Consider the following 14,999-nt stretch of genomic DNA (forward strand, 5'->3'; position numbering starts at 1 on the left):
TCCTTCACACATTAAGCCTCTCAGACATACTCTCTCCACAGATATAACTGAAGCACGAACCCAGGGCCAAACTAAAGGCAACGACGAAAGTTAAAAACACGGTCCTGACCGTGGATTTCACAAGCACAGTTATATAAAACGAACCCACGGTTATTATTATCAAACAAGGAGGAGATAACAGAGCTCAGTAAACGCCACACAGAGGAGCCTGCACTGCATCAAACCGTGATCATTAGTGCACAAAGCAAGATCGGCCTCTAGTGGCTTGAACCTGGGGCTGCTGCTCCGCTTGACAAAGCCTGGGAACTGTTACTTCAAACATTCTAACAATCCTGACAGGAGCACGCTCCACATACGTCCTCCTTCTATAAGCACTGGGAGACGAACCAGTTTACCTGCTGCAACAGCAGCATTTTTAAAACCCTACATGGGTCTGGTTCCAGGACCTGGCTCGTTGCTGGACCGTGTGTGTGTGTGTGTGTGGTTGGGGTGTTTAAACAGAGCATTCCATTGACTGGTGAGAGCATACACACTTGGGTTTTGTTGGGTTTTGAAGACATACTCCTCACTCTGTGTATTGTGCCGTGTATCCTGATCCGCCACTTGGAGTCTCTGCCCTCATTGTTCCCGGGCCCTTGCTGACTCATGCGGTGTGGCCAGCTTTGGGGTTTTCCACAGCAATGAGCGAAGTGGCTACACAATCAACCCTTTATTCCTGACCTGCGTTGAGCTCCATGGCTACGCAAAGCTCACACACACACACACACACACACACACACACACACACACACACACACACACACACACACACACACACACACACACACACACACACAGTTATATTCTTCACCCGTGCACAAACAAGCTTTAACGAACAATATATGTTAGGCCTCCCTAATAAGAGTGTGCTGATATGGAGACCGTGCTGGGTTTCGTTCTGGGTGTGTGTGTGAGGTGAGTGTGTGTGGGTGGATGTCTGTGTGTACATGCCTCCGGCTGCTTCTCATTAGTCCTCCACACGGTTCTGAACAAAAGGTGTCCTCACTTCAGCACACACGCAAGAGCAAAGCCTCAACGTGTGTGTGTGTGTGTGTGTGTGTGTGTGTGTGTGTGTGTGTGTGTGTGTATGTGTGTGCGTGTGTGCGTTTTTCAGTACAGATAGATGCAAGGTTACAACCACAAACAGAAACGGATAAGCTCGGCAATTAGCGCTCTGTACCCACAATGCATTGCAGCTGACTGTAGCATTAAAGTACATCACATGTTCCACTGTGGAGCTAAACAGAAACTTAAGTGAAGCAGCTGAAAACATTTATTGTATCCTTTTAGCGTATAATACTGCAGAAACAACTGTAAATAGACAACAATGTGCAACGAATGTGAGCAGAACACTTCTTCATTATCATCATTAAAAACATGCCACTCGCTTCAGTCGATGACAAAGGATTCTGGACGAATGATGAGTTTCCAACAAAAGCAGGACTAAGAGAACGGAGCGACTCCCCCTCCATCTACCGCGGGTTGTTTGGAAACTGTGCCCTAAGCTACGTGAAGGCACAGGGGGTAAAACGGGTTCAGGCCCAGGCGACGCCGTCTCCTCATGCAGTGAGCTCCACGCAGCTCATGGCAGAACACATATCGGTCCGTGCAAATAATCAGACGCTTTCTTTGGTTGTGTCTGTTACGCGCGTTCAGTCTGTTCATCCCACCGCGCGGTGCGTTCAGGGAACCCGGCATCTCCTGCCCTCCTCCACTGGGAACGGATCTCAGGACGGGCTGGAGAAAGAAAAGCAGCCAACATTTAGCATTTAGAGGTGACTCACACGCTGACGACGGCCACGTGAAGCGTGTTTGTAGTGAGTTAGATGACACTGTTACCACGGCGACTAAATTAATTTGAGCCCTTGACTGGTGCCGCTCTCTTAAGGAAGCGTCGCTGTGGATTCCTCGTCCGTGAGCTCATAGTTCAGACTTACATTCTGTTCACGGACATTTCACGGCGTCGGCACCAGTTTCAGTGAATACCAGTGATCATGTGACACTGTGGCCTGAACGTTAAGAAGCAGACCGGTTGACCCTAATTGCTTTAATGTGAGTTAAATGCTTACGGATGTGTGTGTGTGTGTGTGTGTGTGTGTGTGTGTGTGTGTGTGTGTGTGTGTGTGTTTAAAAATACTTGGCTGCCTTCTGAGGGAGAGGCAGGCAGATGTTATTTTGGAGGCTCATGTTGCATCGTAATTATGTCCTGAAGTGAAGAGTGGGTTTGGTTTGGTTTGACGATCGCAGCGGTGACGCGCTGACGTCACTTTGGCTACGGAGCAAAACAATGACCACAACTTCATGGTGGTCTGGATGTTTCCACAGCGTGGATGTAGAGGTCTATCACTCCCTCCTAAGCCCAGTTGCTACTGGTGATACTGGTGATACTGGTGCGGTCCTCACCTCCGAGTCAAAGCTCCTCATCCTCCCCGGTGCTTCCCAGGTGCGCTTTAAACATCTGCCGGTTCCTCCCGGTCCTCACGGCCTGCAGGTTCTTGTAGCGCACGAGCGCCAGGGCGATCTCCGCGTTCCACGCCGTGCCGTCCTGCGGACACCTGAAGTCGATCTCCTTCCCCGTGGCCATCACCACGGTGAAGTACACCAGCCCGCGCTTGTACTCCACGCAGTCCACGGTGGCCATGCGCTCGAAGCGCAGCTCCTTGGCTTTGGCGCTCCACGCCGAGCCGGACGCGTCGCCGTCTCCGCCGCCGCCGCCGCCGCCGCCTTTGCAGTCGTGCAGACGCAGCCCTTCGTCCGTGAGCACGCAGCGCTTCTTCTTCCACAGCTGGAGGAGTCCGCTGCTGCGCTTCTCCAGCTGCCCGTCCCTCATGACTTTGGCCGGGAGAGACATGAGCCGCAGAGCGAAACGCTGCCGAACCTGCGACGTCTTCAGCTTCAGCGTTGGTTAAGACGAATCCATCAGTAGCACAAATCACAGGCTATAATGTCATTGTTATTGGCTCCCGAATGGGAATAAAAAGATCGGTTTGTGGTGTGACATGAATAGAAGCCTTCACCACAGCTCCCAGAGACCGAATGAGTCAAAATCATGCGATGGCGACGCGCCGCGGGTGTCGGTAGGCTGGTCCGCCTGGATGTGTTTGAACATGCCCGGCTCGCGTCTGGACCTTCTCCTCCGTCAGCCAGAACCCGCCTCCGCCTCCCGGTGACGCCCCGGAGGAGAGATCCGGGATGTTTATGAAATTCCCGTGTGTGTGTGTGTGTGTGTGTGTGTGTGTGTGTGTGTGTGTGTGTGTGTGTGTGTGTGTGTGTGTGTGTGTGTGAGACAGAGAGAGAAAGAGGAAGCGGGCGGTACATTCGTGTTACAGCTCGGCAGGTTGGTTCGTGGTGAGGCGGGTCCCGTTTACGGGTCACCTGTAGAACAGGTGCTCACAAACCTTCCTCTCACCTGTCGGTCAAAGCTCCGCGTTTCAGGAGTCGCTGCTTTCGCTTGTCTCTTCTGGAGAGTTGGAATTTGAGTGGGAGGCGAGTGTGCGTAAAAAACGCATGTAATGTGTGGGAACGTGAGACAGAAACGTCTCGAGGAAACTCACGGCCACTTAATGAGTTTTTCATGAGACGTGAGGCAACAAACAGTTCACAGTGCAGTGATTTCCTTAATTATGGTCTATAGTAGCTTTCTAAAGGAAAAATCAATAATAGGATTAATTATTTAGTATTCATTCATTAACTTTACATTTATCAGATGGACTCATGGATGGTGTGAATCTTAATCCCCACTTTGACAACACGCTGGACCTAACGTGTACATGAGCAGCGCCCACAGCGTGATGTGTCACAGCCATGTTATGAGAGGAATGGATGATATGAGCATGTGTCACATCTTGAAACCCAAACACAGCATCACGCTGCGACCGAGGGAACTTCCTTATGCTCGGACGAGGACACGCGCAGATTCTTCAGCATTTTCCCACCAGCCAGGACAACAACATTGCTTCAAAATCAGTTTCTCTTTCCTTTATTTTCATGCTGACGAGCGTAAAGTATAAACATGCCGTGACTGTTTTACACATTATTATATTTGCAGGGAAATAGGAGCGTTTATTCAGAGCAGATAGTGCAAATCGTCAATGCAGCTTTAAGTACATGTTGCGTTCAGACGTGAGCTGTGCGTCTATATGAGAGTAACAGGGATCCCAGCGGGCCTCACTGGGTGTGGGCCAAGGCTCCGGCGCCCAGGCCGTAACCAAAGCCTTTGGGGCCGAAGTTTTTGCTGTAACACCCTGGAGGGAAGAGCGGTAACGTTAATAATCAACACTAGATCATATGCTTCAAATAACTGTATAATTAATTAAGTCGCAGCTAATTAGCTAGTCCCAGTTGGCCTCCAGTATAGAATGTAAACAATGTGGGCTACGTACATTCTCTCTGATTTGTGTAAATGTTTGCTGAATGCAAATGAAACACAACCTCATGGATGCAGCCTATTAGTGCAGTCTATTCGTAAACAGCTTAATTGATTTTCTTCACTGTGTCATCATGTTGGCCCATAAGCAGTGGCTCGTTAGCTGTGACGGGAGGTGAGCTCACAGATGTAGGGCGTCTATTCTTTACAAGAAGTAATATGAGATATTGTTTGCCTCCAGACACAAGGTGGCCCATCTGTCAGAAGCCAAGCTGCATTCTGGGACCAGACTAAACCACAGAGTGACACCAGTGACACCAGTGACACTGGTGTCACTGGTGTCACTGGTGTGATCGCACATTCAGGTTGTCGATTGCTCAGTTCAATGACATGACGTGAAAGACGTTATTAAGGTCACATGTGATTCCCCTGGTTTGTGAGGAATTCATCAAAAGGCAGAAATGTCCCAGACTGATACTGGCACAAAATCCCTAGTGAAGCAACACATCACCAGGAGTCAAACAAGCTTTAAGTTTAAACCTGGGATGTGTTGCGACTTGAGGCTTTTCTGTGTTAAAGCGCCCCCTGCTGCATCCGTGTGCTCATTGCAACTCAGTCAAGGGCTGCTGAGCCAGAAATCAAAACAGTTACAGTAGGTCATTTCTGGTAGTTAACCACCTATATATGTGGCCGTATTTGTAGGTCTAGGTGAGAATCGATAAGGAGACACTGGGTCCACCTTCACCTTTGCAGTAGATTTCCCCGTCCTTGTCGGAGAGCGTGGTCGACTCCAGGCTCTTCCCACAGGCGGCGCAGGTGAAGCAGCCCACCTTGTGCCACGCCTACACACACACACACACACACACACACACACACACACACACACACACACACACACACACACACACACACACACACACACACACACACACACACACACACACACACACACACACACACACACACAGGACAGGAGTCACTACGGCTGCTTGCTACGTGCGTGAGCGTGTGTGTCTGCGTGTCTCCACTCACGCTGCCAGCTCCCATCACTTTCTCGGCGGCGTACACGGCCTTGCCGCAGCGAGGGCACTTGTCCGACCCTCCAAACCTCTGAGCCAGTTTGGACGGGTTGGGGTTGTTGGTGGGACGGTGAGGAGCAGGTCTGAGAGGGAGAGGACGAACGATGGGTGAGGAGCCATAAAGAGAGATGGAGTGTGTGTGTGTGTGTGTGTGTGTGCGTTGCATACTCCTCCGGTTTGATGCCCAGAGCCTCCCCCCTGTCCATGCTCAGCGTCCCCGCTCCCTGGCCGTAGCCGTAGCCTTTGGGCCCGTACTTCTTGCCGTGGCAGGCTTTGCAGTAGACCTCGTCCCCATGAACAGCGACGGTGGTGCTGTCCAAGTTCTTACCGCACACCACTGCGCGCGCGCACACACACACACACACGCGCGCTGTTAGCGCCTTGGATAAGTCGTAACGTTTTCCTTTTATGGCACAGTTCTGCTGAAGAAGCATGTTCTCATCCAAATTCCATCACAGGAATGTTCAAATGCAACACGGGAACACAAATAACTCCCAATCTCACCCGTACCCCACCAACACACACTTCTTGACACACAATTTCTTAGCCTTACGTTAAGAAGAAGCTTTTTAGATTTTTATTCAGATAGTGAATACTAACAAACTGTTCTCTTTAAAGGCCATGTTATACATTTTATAATGTGTATTATTATAGTCTGTCAGGTCAGGTACTCACTGCACAGGAAGCAGGAGCGGTGGAAGCTCTTCCCATCACAGAGAACCTCCTCTGCAAAGTAAACCGTCTTCTGACAGCGTCCGCATTTGTTCCCTCCGCCCAGCGGCATCCTTCACACAACGCAGTTTAAACACAGGCCACATTAGTGTCATGAGCAGAGGTGTCACCGTGGGGTGATGTCGTCTACATAAATCCACACGCTCTTCCAGGGTTGTGTTGATGTGGTTTAAAGGTCTGTAATTTGCATGTTTTGACCAAACTGAGGACTCTGTGAACAAATGAATCCCACAAACACATCCAAACATCTGTACTTGTGCCTAAATCAGACCCAGGCCCTGTAATTTCACTCTTTCCACATCTCTGTGTCATTGGAAAAAAAAGGGAGGTCATACGAGCTGGAGACACCCAGTGTGGAAATAATGAGAACTGTGTGATTTGAGGTGTTTTACATTGTTGTGATGTAACAGAGTCTGGCATCCTCCTTGTTCCTGCCCAGTGGGTTTCCCAGCACGACCCTCCCAGTCCATTCTTTCACATCCACTCACATTCCTGAGCATGTGAACCCTCCCACCTCCCTCCCTGTACCCCGCCCGTTTGTCTGCATCTCCTCAGTGTTTGCACACTGCACCTTTTTATTTCAATTCTAATGTCGTTTTATTGAGCAGAGCCTATTTTGAGGGAGACGCTGCGACTCCACCCGGGTCGGCCCCGTTTTCTAGTGGTCAGACAATAGAGTTGAGCTGATAGAGCAGAGTAGGAGCACGTTGGGTAATTTCCTATCGCCCTATTACACACATCCTGCTTTATAGTCAGAGCTAAAAGTGCAGTCACACAAATATAACAGCCGCAAATTAAACAGCACGTATTTATGGCTGCTCGCAGAACGAGTCTTGATGTGAATACGTAACGGGTGGAGTCGTTGTGTGGCTGCAGCTGCAGCGAGTCTGAGGGCTGATTCAGACAGAAAGTGAGAAAGAACTGACGCAAAGTAAAACAATTATCTCATCTCAGGTAGGTGATACACACACACACACACACACACACACACACGCACACACACACACTGACCCCCGTGTGTGTGTGTGCTGGGTTCACTGTACTCTGACTCCCCTGATGAGACATGGGATTGACCTCAGCACCCGCACGACCCCAAATGGAAAAACGGTTTAGATAACGACGCTTACATGTAAACACAGCCATGAGTCCTGACATGAGTAACTGTCAATGTGACCACAGGGAGAGTGAGGAAGAGTCACAGAATTATGGCCTGACGCACACATTTTTGTGAAGTGGAAGAAAATAGACATTTCTACAGTAAATGTCCTTCCAGTCGTCTCGGGGCTGTGGCTCAGCAGGTTTCGACACGTAGAGCTGGACAGGAATGCTCAATTAACAAAGCAAGGAGTATAAAGTGAGGAAACACAACCAGGAAGTCAGGTCATGAGGCTAAAATGAATTTAAAGCCCAGTGACCATATGGACCTGCTGCCTGCAGACGCTCTGACCCGCTGCCGTGACACCTCTGAGCAAACTCAAGGCGTCACAGCTCCTTAAACAAAGAACTGGCTCCACTGGACTTCCACCACGCGCGTGTTTCTCCCACCATTAACAGAAAGAGTCGGAAACGAGACAGCGCGTCGTCCACGGCGCTTACCTGCAGCGAGTCGGTGCTGTCGCACAGCGGAGACGGAGCGGTGCTGGTCGTTCTGAACAGAGAGGCTGGGCTCCTGCTTCTGGCCCGGTCCGCTTCAACCCGCGGAGAGCGTCGCGTCGTGGTTTGTGGCGCCCCGCTCCTCCAGATGTGCTGGGTGGGCGGAGCCTCGATGTCCGCAAACGTGTGTGCTGAGGAACAGGGCAGTTTCTGAACGAGCGGCCGAGCAGGAGAGCGGGGATTGGACAGGTAGTCTGTGGTCAGAGGGAGAAAAGGAAGGAAAACTTATAAAGATACGTGTAAAATCACTACATTCAAAAAGGTCCTAATTTTCTTAGTTTACAACGAACTTTAATAACTTTTATTTTTCATTTAGCATCTAAATGATAATGACGAATAATAGGGTCGTATAACCTTCAGGCCACGACAAGCCAAACGGGAACATTTAGCAAACAATCAGGCAGCGAGCCGCGTTAAAGAGGTGACGTCAGTGCTGACGCCGGGGCGCAGACCCGCATCCTGCAGCTAAACCTGGTTCCAGGGTCGTTGACAGAACTGAATCCCGATCTGCTCCCGGAGGTGAGAGCATACTCTATAAACACCTCTTTGTCTTTTGCAGCCAGTCAAACTTAACATAATCAGAGTCAACAAGTAATTTAAACTTATTTCACTTGCAACCTCAGTCTAACCTTTACACTTTATGACCACTATCCTAAATGACCTTTAGAGATTAGCTGGTAAAGGTCACGCAAACATCTTTAATGGGCGAGAGGAATTAAATAAAAAGTTAATAGAGACCAAACTCTGCAGCGCCTGACCTCTGCTGCCCCCATGTGGTCGTTTTGGGTACATGCACCACAAGATATGCCTGTAATTGTTATACTGTGTGTGTGTGTGTGTGTGTGTGTGTGTGTGTGTGTGTGTGTGTGTGTGTGTGTGTGTGTGTGTGTGTGTGTGTGTGTGTGTGTGCGCGCAGTTGTAGGATTTCCTGAGACAAACTCATGCTGCTGATATATTTGGCTAAATTCTTATCATGATGTATTCACTTCCTCTAAACTAAAACATATTTTTGGTCTGTTGTGAATTGGTTTTGTATTTTCACATCCGATGCTCCACATCTCAGTCAACATGTTGGATCCCCGCGTTCCTCCCCCTCCATCCACATTCTGCTCAGGGTGACAGTGACACAAGTGTCCCATTGTCACAGCGGCGTCTGGCCCGTCTGCCTCTCGAGGGGAGTGGACATGCTTTCAGGGACATTAGAAGATTATCTATGACATTAACCCCCACCCTCCGGCCCCTTAGCACACACATGAACACACACTTACCCACAATCCCTCTGTTACAAGTCACTTCCCCTGTCATGTGCCACTAAGACAAAGCAACAGATCATGTGAGTGTGTTTTGTGCATGTGTCTGGTTTTGGAGCAGATGCTGGAGAAACAGAACAGAACATACATATGTGAGTATTTGGAGGTGAGCTGGGAAATGATTGTGATCTCCCGCACGACGTGCACGGTGGCGTGTGTGTGTGGTTTTCCTGTGTGCTGTGATCTAATCGCATTTATCAATTTGTAACGCTTTGTTGAACAGTTGATGCGTTTATTCGCATAGTGTGGTTTAAATGGGCACATTTTCCTCTATTTATGCATCTCTTCTGCGAACGCTCAACGGTTGAGTCAAGGGTTTCGCCGGTCAATACCTGATCAATACCTGATCAATACGTGATCAAGCAGAGAGCTCTCGTGTTGTTCTCCCAAGATTGAAAAGACGGCAGCAGACGATAAAAGCACTTCAGAAAACAACAATTAAACATTGTTTTCAAGCAGCTTAATATGAACTATGAAAAACATCAAGTGGCTGACCCATTTTATTGGCCTGAGCCTGATCCGATTCATTAAATATTCAGCACTGTCCCTTATGTGTATGACGAACTGAAAGCCAGCGCAGCAGAAATATGAGAAGAGAGAAACAAAGACAAAGAAAAGATCAGAGCGAGAAGACGGGAGGAACTGACGCGAGACCTCTGTATCACAGAGCTTTCAGCTTCCACCGTCCATGTCAACCAGTTTACTCACTTTGCACTGGAAAAGGTTGTGTGGCCACAGAATGCAGTTTATGGTAATGAATAGAGGAAATGCTGAGTTCAAGGTCAAAGCAGGATGTCTGTATATTTGTACTTCACTATTTGTCAGTAGAGCGTTTACGCTGCGTGTGTTTAGGTCTCTGGAGCCTCCTCCTCCTCTCCATCACTCTGCCTTCACTTTCATCAGAGGTGTGATCGATCATTTGTTGTGTATGTACAGCCATGTGTGTGTGTGTGTGTGTGGTTGTGGGTGTTTATTCATGTCACATCTGACATTAGCATCCTTTCTCTTTTCATGCTACTTTCTCCAACCTCCAATTAGATGCTGACAGACTCCTCCTTACATGTGTGGCCGTGTGTGCTTGATTACAATGTGTATCATATACTGTAGGCAGCCATGTGGGCGTACACACACACACACACACACACACACACACACACACACACACACACACACACACACACACACACACACACACACACACACACTCATCTAGCTAATGGACCCGCCTCATGTTACATTTCATAGAGCCAACAGGTCCATTACGGAGCGAGCGAGACGGAGAGAGAGAGGGTGAGAGCTGGAGAGAGAGAGCTTGGGAGGGAGGGAGGAGAGGGGCGGGCGATGTGGCTGCAGGCGTACTGCGGCAGCAGCCGAGCGGCATGACGTGATAGAGGAGTGAAGTGACGGACAGAAACGCACACAAATACACAGCGCTGGCAGCTCCGCGGCCTCAGAGGCAGCAGCAGGAGCGAGCCGGAGGACGTCAGCGGCACAGATGGGAGACCAGCTCCCCCTCCGCGCTTTGTGTCCTCACACCTGCGGCGGGTGAGTGAATCTCGCGTCTGCACTCTTTGTTTATGTTTGTGACGTGGACGCCTTGTGTCATCAGTGTAAATCCAACCACGAAAGCGCTCCTTTTTCTTCACGGTTCAAGATGAGAGAGAGGCGAACGGACAGAAATGCATAAGTGGGGTGAACAGCAAGGAAGAGGAGGGGGGGGGGGGGGGGGGGGGGGGGGGGGGGGGGGGTTCCAGACCAGGGATGACACGATGTGGTCAGCCTGAGTCAGCAGTCTGTATCACCCAGCGTGGCATGGACACACTCTCATGGGGACGCGTGTGCTGGTGCTGGATGTGTGAGACTTATTATTTAGATGCTCAGACTCATTTAAGTGACGTGCTTATTTTAGATGCTTGCTTTAGATGCGTGACGTGGTTGCAAAAAGCCCTGTAGTGTAACACAACTGTACATCGCGATGATGCTAACAACCAATCAGTATTTAACATCATCATCCTCATTGCACCGGTCGTGTCCAGACTCACGTCTTTTAAACAGAATGATGGGGAATTTTTGGAGATGACACAATATGTGTCATTGTTCCCTATAAGCCAGGTTTCCATGACTCATTATACTCATTATACTCACTATAGTCACTATAACATGTTCACTTTATTTGTGTATGACGTTTTTATACCCAAAGATGAGAAATCTGTTATCATCAAAGAAAGTGACTTTGAAAGTGAGTCACCTCCTCACGGAGGTCTCTGATTGGCTGCAAATATTGTTCCTGTTTGTCACAGCTTCCTGCCTCGATGAATGGAGAGGCGGCGCGGGCCAATGGGAGGCCGGCGGTGAGGATGCAACAGCGATCCAGGAAAAAACACCCCATTGTTCCCGAGCTGTTGGCAAAGTGTGACCTCCCTCCTGCCGGCGCTGGCTGCTCGGCCTCACCGTGATCCAAGGACGGAGTCCCAGCGAAGGGAAGGGGACGCGTGGACCAGGAGGCCGAGCTCCCTCCTTCTCTCTTCTCTTGTGGCTTTCTGTTGGATACCTGTGCCTTTCAGGAATCCTGGCAGCTCCTTTGAGTGTTTTTGCTTCACCTCAAGGATCTACGACAGCACCTTGCTCCTGCTGCTGCTGATGGTAATGTTATTACTGACATTTTTCATTTATTCGAAACTTCCCGATTGGGTGTCACAGACGCTGCTGATGTCCTTCAGCTGTGAAACAGAGAGCTCTGTGTTACTACCTCATGTATTGATTTTATCATGAGTCAGAGTTAGTCACAAGGGCGAGCGAGCGAGAGAGAGAGAGAGAGAGGGGTTCTGTGATTATTCCTTACTTCAGGCTAAATGTCTCATGGGACAGACACTACATTTTCATCACTGCGATCATCTGATGCTCCCATGCTGTCTGTTACCTCACCATCATCCTACCAGGATTGTCTCTCCTGATGTTTTAATCACTTCATGCTGGTGAAATATTCTACTGTGAAATGTATGAAAGTGTCGTGTGTGCAGTTGCCTTTTCTGTCCAGCAGAGGGCAGCGCTGTGACACTAATTCACCTACACCGTTTCCCAGCGGGCCGTCATAGTTACTGGAAGAGGAAAGTGTGTCTGTCGCTGGTGGGTTAGTTTAGTTAATATACAGCATCAGTCACGTTGAAACCTGTTTGTGCCTCTTTCTGTTTTGACTCACGGCCTTTTGGCTGTTTTATTTTTATGACTTCTGCTTATGACTAAAGGTGACTGCTGTTCTTGTGAAAACAGAAGAGGAAGATCATTTAGAGTTCAGGGACACAACAAACATGTAATGCTCCTATAGGCCACTATCAACACATATAGAACTCCACATGGGTGAAAAGCTGTGCTCTAAGTCATAATTTTATGTGTGAGGAACCGGAATTAGAGCTGCTTCCTCTCTTCTTCTCTTCTACCTACCACCAGCTGAGCCTCTGCACGTGGAATGCCGCGGTACCCGTACGACCCCTGCATAAGGGGGTCGTACGGGTTCCCCAGGGAGCGGCCAATTTCCATGCAGATAGCCGCGCAGCGAGACGACACCTGTGCTTGTGCAAATCCAAGCAGGGATCGTAGCGGACAGACATTCTGATGCTTATTAGTGCCTCAGCCTCCCAAGAGAAGGAAGGAGAGTCGGGGGGACGGAGAGAGACAGAAGAGGGATTGAGGAGGAGTGGAGGAAAGGAGGTAAATGAGGGGGAGCGGAGGACGGACGTCCACATCTGTCTGTTTACGCTCTCCTGCATCACCGCTGCGTGGCTGTCAGTCACTCTGTGTAAACCGCGATAGAGCAGCAGGCACAGCAGCATGTCTGACGCAGCAGAAAGGTGAGGGGAAGGTCTCCATATGCGGCAGCAGCGCGTGTGTAAGGAACACAGCGACGCTGGGAAATAACCCAGCATTTTATCAGCGCGACTTGATGCTAAAGACGTCGACTGGCAGAAAACTGCCCACTTTTTAAGAAAGGGCAAGTCGGGTTAAGTCTGTGCACATGTTCTGTGTGAGTGAGAGATTATAATCTGTTTATAGGAAGTGGAGGAACGTGTGTGTGTGTGTGTGTGTGTGTGTGTGTGTGTGTGTGTGTGTGTGTGTGTGTGTGTGTGTGTGTGTGTTCAAGTCTGATGTTTCACACGGATTATTGGCTTCAGTAAATGAAACAGTATCTCGGTATCTGTTCCTTCCTGTTCGCAGTAAACATGCTACTTCTCCTTTCCTCCCATCTCTGTCGTTCTTCTCACTTCACACCCTCCAGCACAGCAGCATGGGGCCGCTCCATTATTCGATGTGACCAGGATTCACTGCAGCAGCGCCATCAATCAGGACTTCCTCGGAAGGTCTTCATGAATGTGAGTGAAACCCGCGTGAGGTGAGGAACGGTCCCAGACGTCTGACGAAGCCTCGTGTGTGAGAGCAGAATGTGCATGTGCTGGCGTACGAGCGTGTCTGAATCCATTATGTGGAGAAAATCAGTTATTTGAGAACGTAAGAACGCTGATCTGGGAGCATGTGTGTGTGTGCGGAGCTGGGTTTCGACATGTCCAGCAGGCGAAACTGATCCAATGACTGGAAAACAAGCCCTCGTGGTTCATCATGATGTGTTGTTTGTGTATGTGCTCCAGTCACATGTCCTCATATCTTAGTTATAGTTATAGTCTGTGTGCAACGTTCACCTTTTAACCGCTTCTTCTTTCGCTTCTCCATTTAGATAAAAGATGAGTGGAGGCGTTAATGTGAAGGCCGCCCGCGGTCCGTCTTCAGGGATCCCCCTCCCTCGCAGCCTGTTGCCGTCGTCCCCTCAAGCAGACCCCCGCCACCGGGTCAGTGACCTCCCCAGACCCTCGCCTCACACGCCCCGACGCACAACCACGCACGCGCCCACACACACAAGCCACACCTCCACGAACACACTCCCACCAACGCACCCCACACTCCCACACTCTCACCACACCCACGATCCCACCGCTCGCCTCTCGTCCTTCCCACGGAGCTCCTGCCTCCCGGGTCCTTCCTCCAGGGAGCGGCTGAGGGACGTCAGCCCGAAAAGCCCCCTCCTCCAGCGGCCGGGGGCGCCGCCTGCTCCCCAGGGGTCCCGCTCCGCCTGCAGCAGCCCGCTGGGCCAGCGCCGGATGCCAGCGTCCAAAGGCACGGGGGGCGCGGTAACGCTTCTGCATCACAGCAACAGAAACACCGTCAGCAACAACAACCACACATGGGGATCCGGCAACCGGCGTCCACCGCTCCAGCTCAGAGGCACCAGCACTTTACCCCAGGTAGCAAAGGAGGATGCCGAAGGAGGAGAGGAGGAGCGTCCAGGAGCCCAGGCAGCCCGCTCCAGCACGGTGAACAGCAACCTCCAACCCCGCCCCACGCAGAGGAGCCGCGAGGACGCGGCCGGGCGCCGCAGCGGCTCCACCAGCCAATCAGATGAGGAGATGGAGACCCCTGAGGACGGCAGCCCGGCGTCCAGCCCTGGCCCCGCCCCCATGCCGCCCATCACCTTCAGCGCGGATGGTAGGCGTGAGAAGGAGGCGCACGCTCAAAGGGTGAACATGGCGGCTGTGGCTCCTTTTAGCTTCAGGTGAGTGGCCTGTGGTCAGAAACGCACTGACAGTGTGGGTTCATGTGTCGTGTTTAATGCTTTACAGGATGAAGACTCAGAAAACTGCAGCCTCTGTATTTTCTCTGTTACCTCTGATTTTCTTCTTCTACCACAGCTGCACAATTAGATTCCCTTCTTCTGTCACACGCGGCAGCATATGTGTGTCTAATTGTAATGCGCCGAGCCACAGGTGTGTGACG

At 50.4% G+C, this 14,999-nt stretch overlaps 3 protein-coding genes and 1 long non-coding RNA gene across 6 annotated transcripts in view; 2 read left to right on the forward strand and 2 right to left on the reverse strand.

The window, feature by feature from the left end:
- Positions 1-1,289: 1,289 nt before the first annotated feature.
- On the reverse strand, positions 1,290-3,199 carry phlda3 (pleckstrin homology-like domain, family A, member 3). The gene is made up of 2 exons (XM_029155917.3): positions 2,443-3,199; positions 1,290-1,776 (listed from the first exon to the last, which is right to left on the reverse strand). Exon 1 carries the CDS (start codon positions 2,888-2,890, stop codon positions 2,450-2,452), a length of 441 nt encoding a protein of 146 aa, XP_029011750.1. The 5' UTR covers positions 2,891-3,199; the 3' UTR covers positions 1,290-1,776; positions 2,443-2,449.
- An 803-nt stretch (positions 3,200-4,002) lies between these two features.
- Positions 4,003-7,972, reverse strand: csrp1a (cysteine and glycine-rich protein 1a). The gene is made up of 6 exons (XM_029155915.3): positions 7,813-7,972; positions 6,160-6,269; positions 5,653-5,821; positions 5,438-5,567; positions 5,151-5,247; positions 4,003-4,283 (listed from the first exon to the last, which is right to left on the reverse strand). Exons 2-6 carry the CDS (start codon positions 6,266-6,268, stop codon positions 4,207-4,209), a joined length of 582 nt encoding a protein of 193 aa, XP_029011748.1. The 5' UTR covers position 6,269; positions 7,813-7,972; the 3' UTR covers positions 4,003-4,206.
- A 2,548-nt stretch (positions 7,973-10,520) lies between these two features.
- On the forward strand, positions 10,521-14,079 carry LOC114859478 (uncharacterized). 2 transcript variants are annotated; one of them, XR_003786532.3, is made up of 4 exons: positions 10,521-10,724; positions 11,480-11,822; positions 13,453-13,566; positions 13,906-14,079. It is a non-coding gene; the product is annotated as an uncharacterized LOC114859478 (long non-coding RNA). The 2 variants fall into 2 exon arrangements; XR_003786531.3 differs by having other exon boundaries at positions 13,453-13,546.
- Positions 14,080-14,190: 111 nt separating this feature from the next.
- Positions 14,191-14,999, forward strand: part of LOC114859476 (neuron navigator 1-like) — a 53,219-nt gene continuing 52,410 nt past the window's right edge. For both annotated transcript variants that reach the window (XM_055510571.1, XM_041071632.2), the window contains exon 1: positions 14,191-14,778. In XM_055510571.1, coding sequence (XP_055366546.1) covers positions 14,327-14,778 — 452 coding nt within the window. In that variant the 5' untranslated portion in view covers positions 14,191-14,326. The remainder of the gene's footprint in view (positions 14,779-14,999) is intronic.

Source organism: Betta splendens, chromosome 7 (assembly GCF_900634795.4).
Source record: "Betta splendens chromosome 7, fBetSpl5.4, whole genome shotgun sequence".
NCBI lineage: Eukaryota > Metazoa > Chordata > Actinopteri > Anabantiformes > Osphronemidae > Betta > Betta splendens.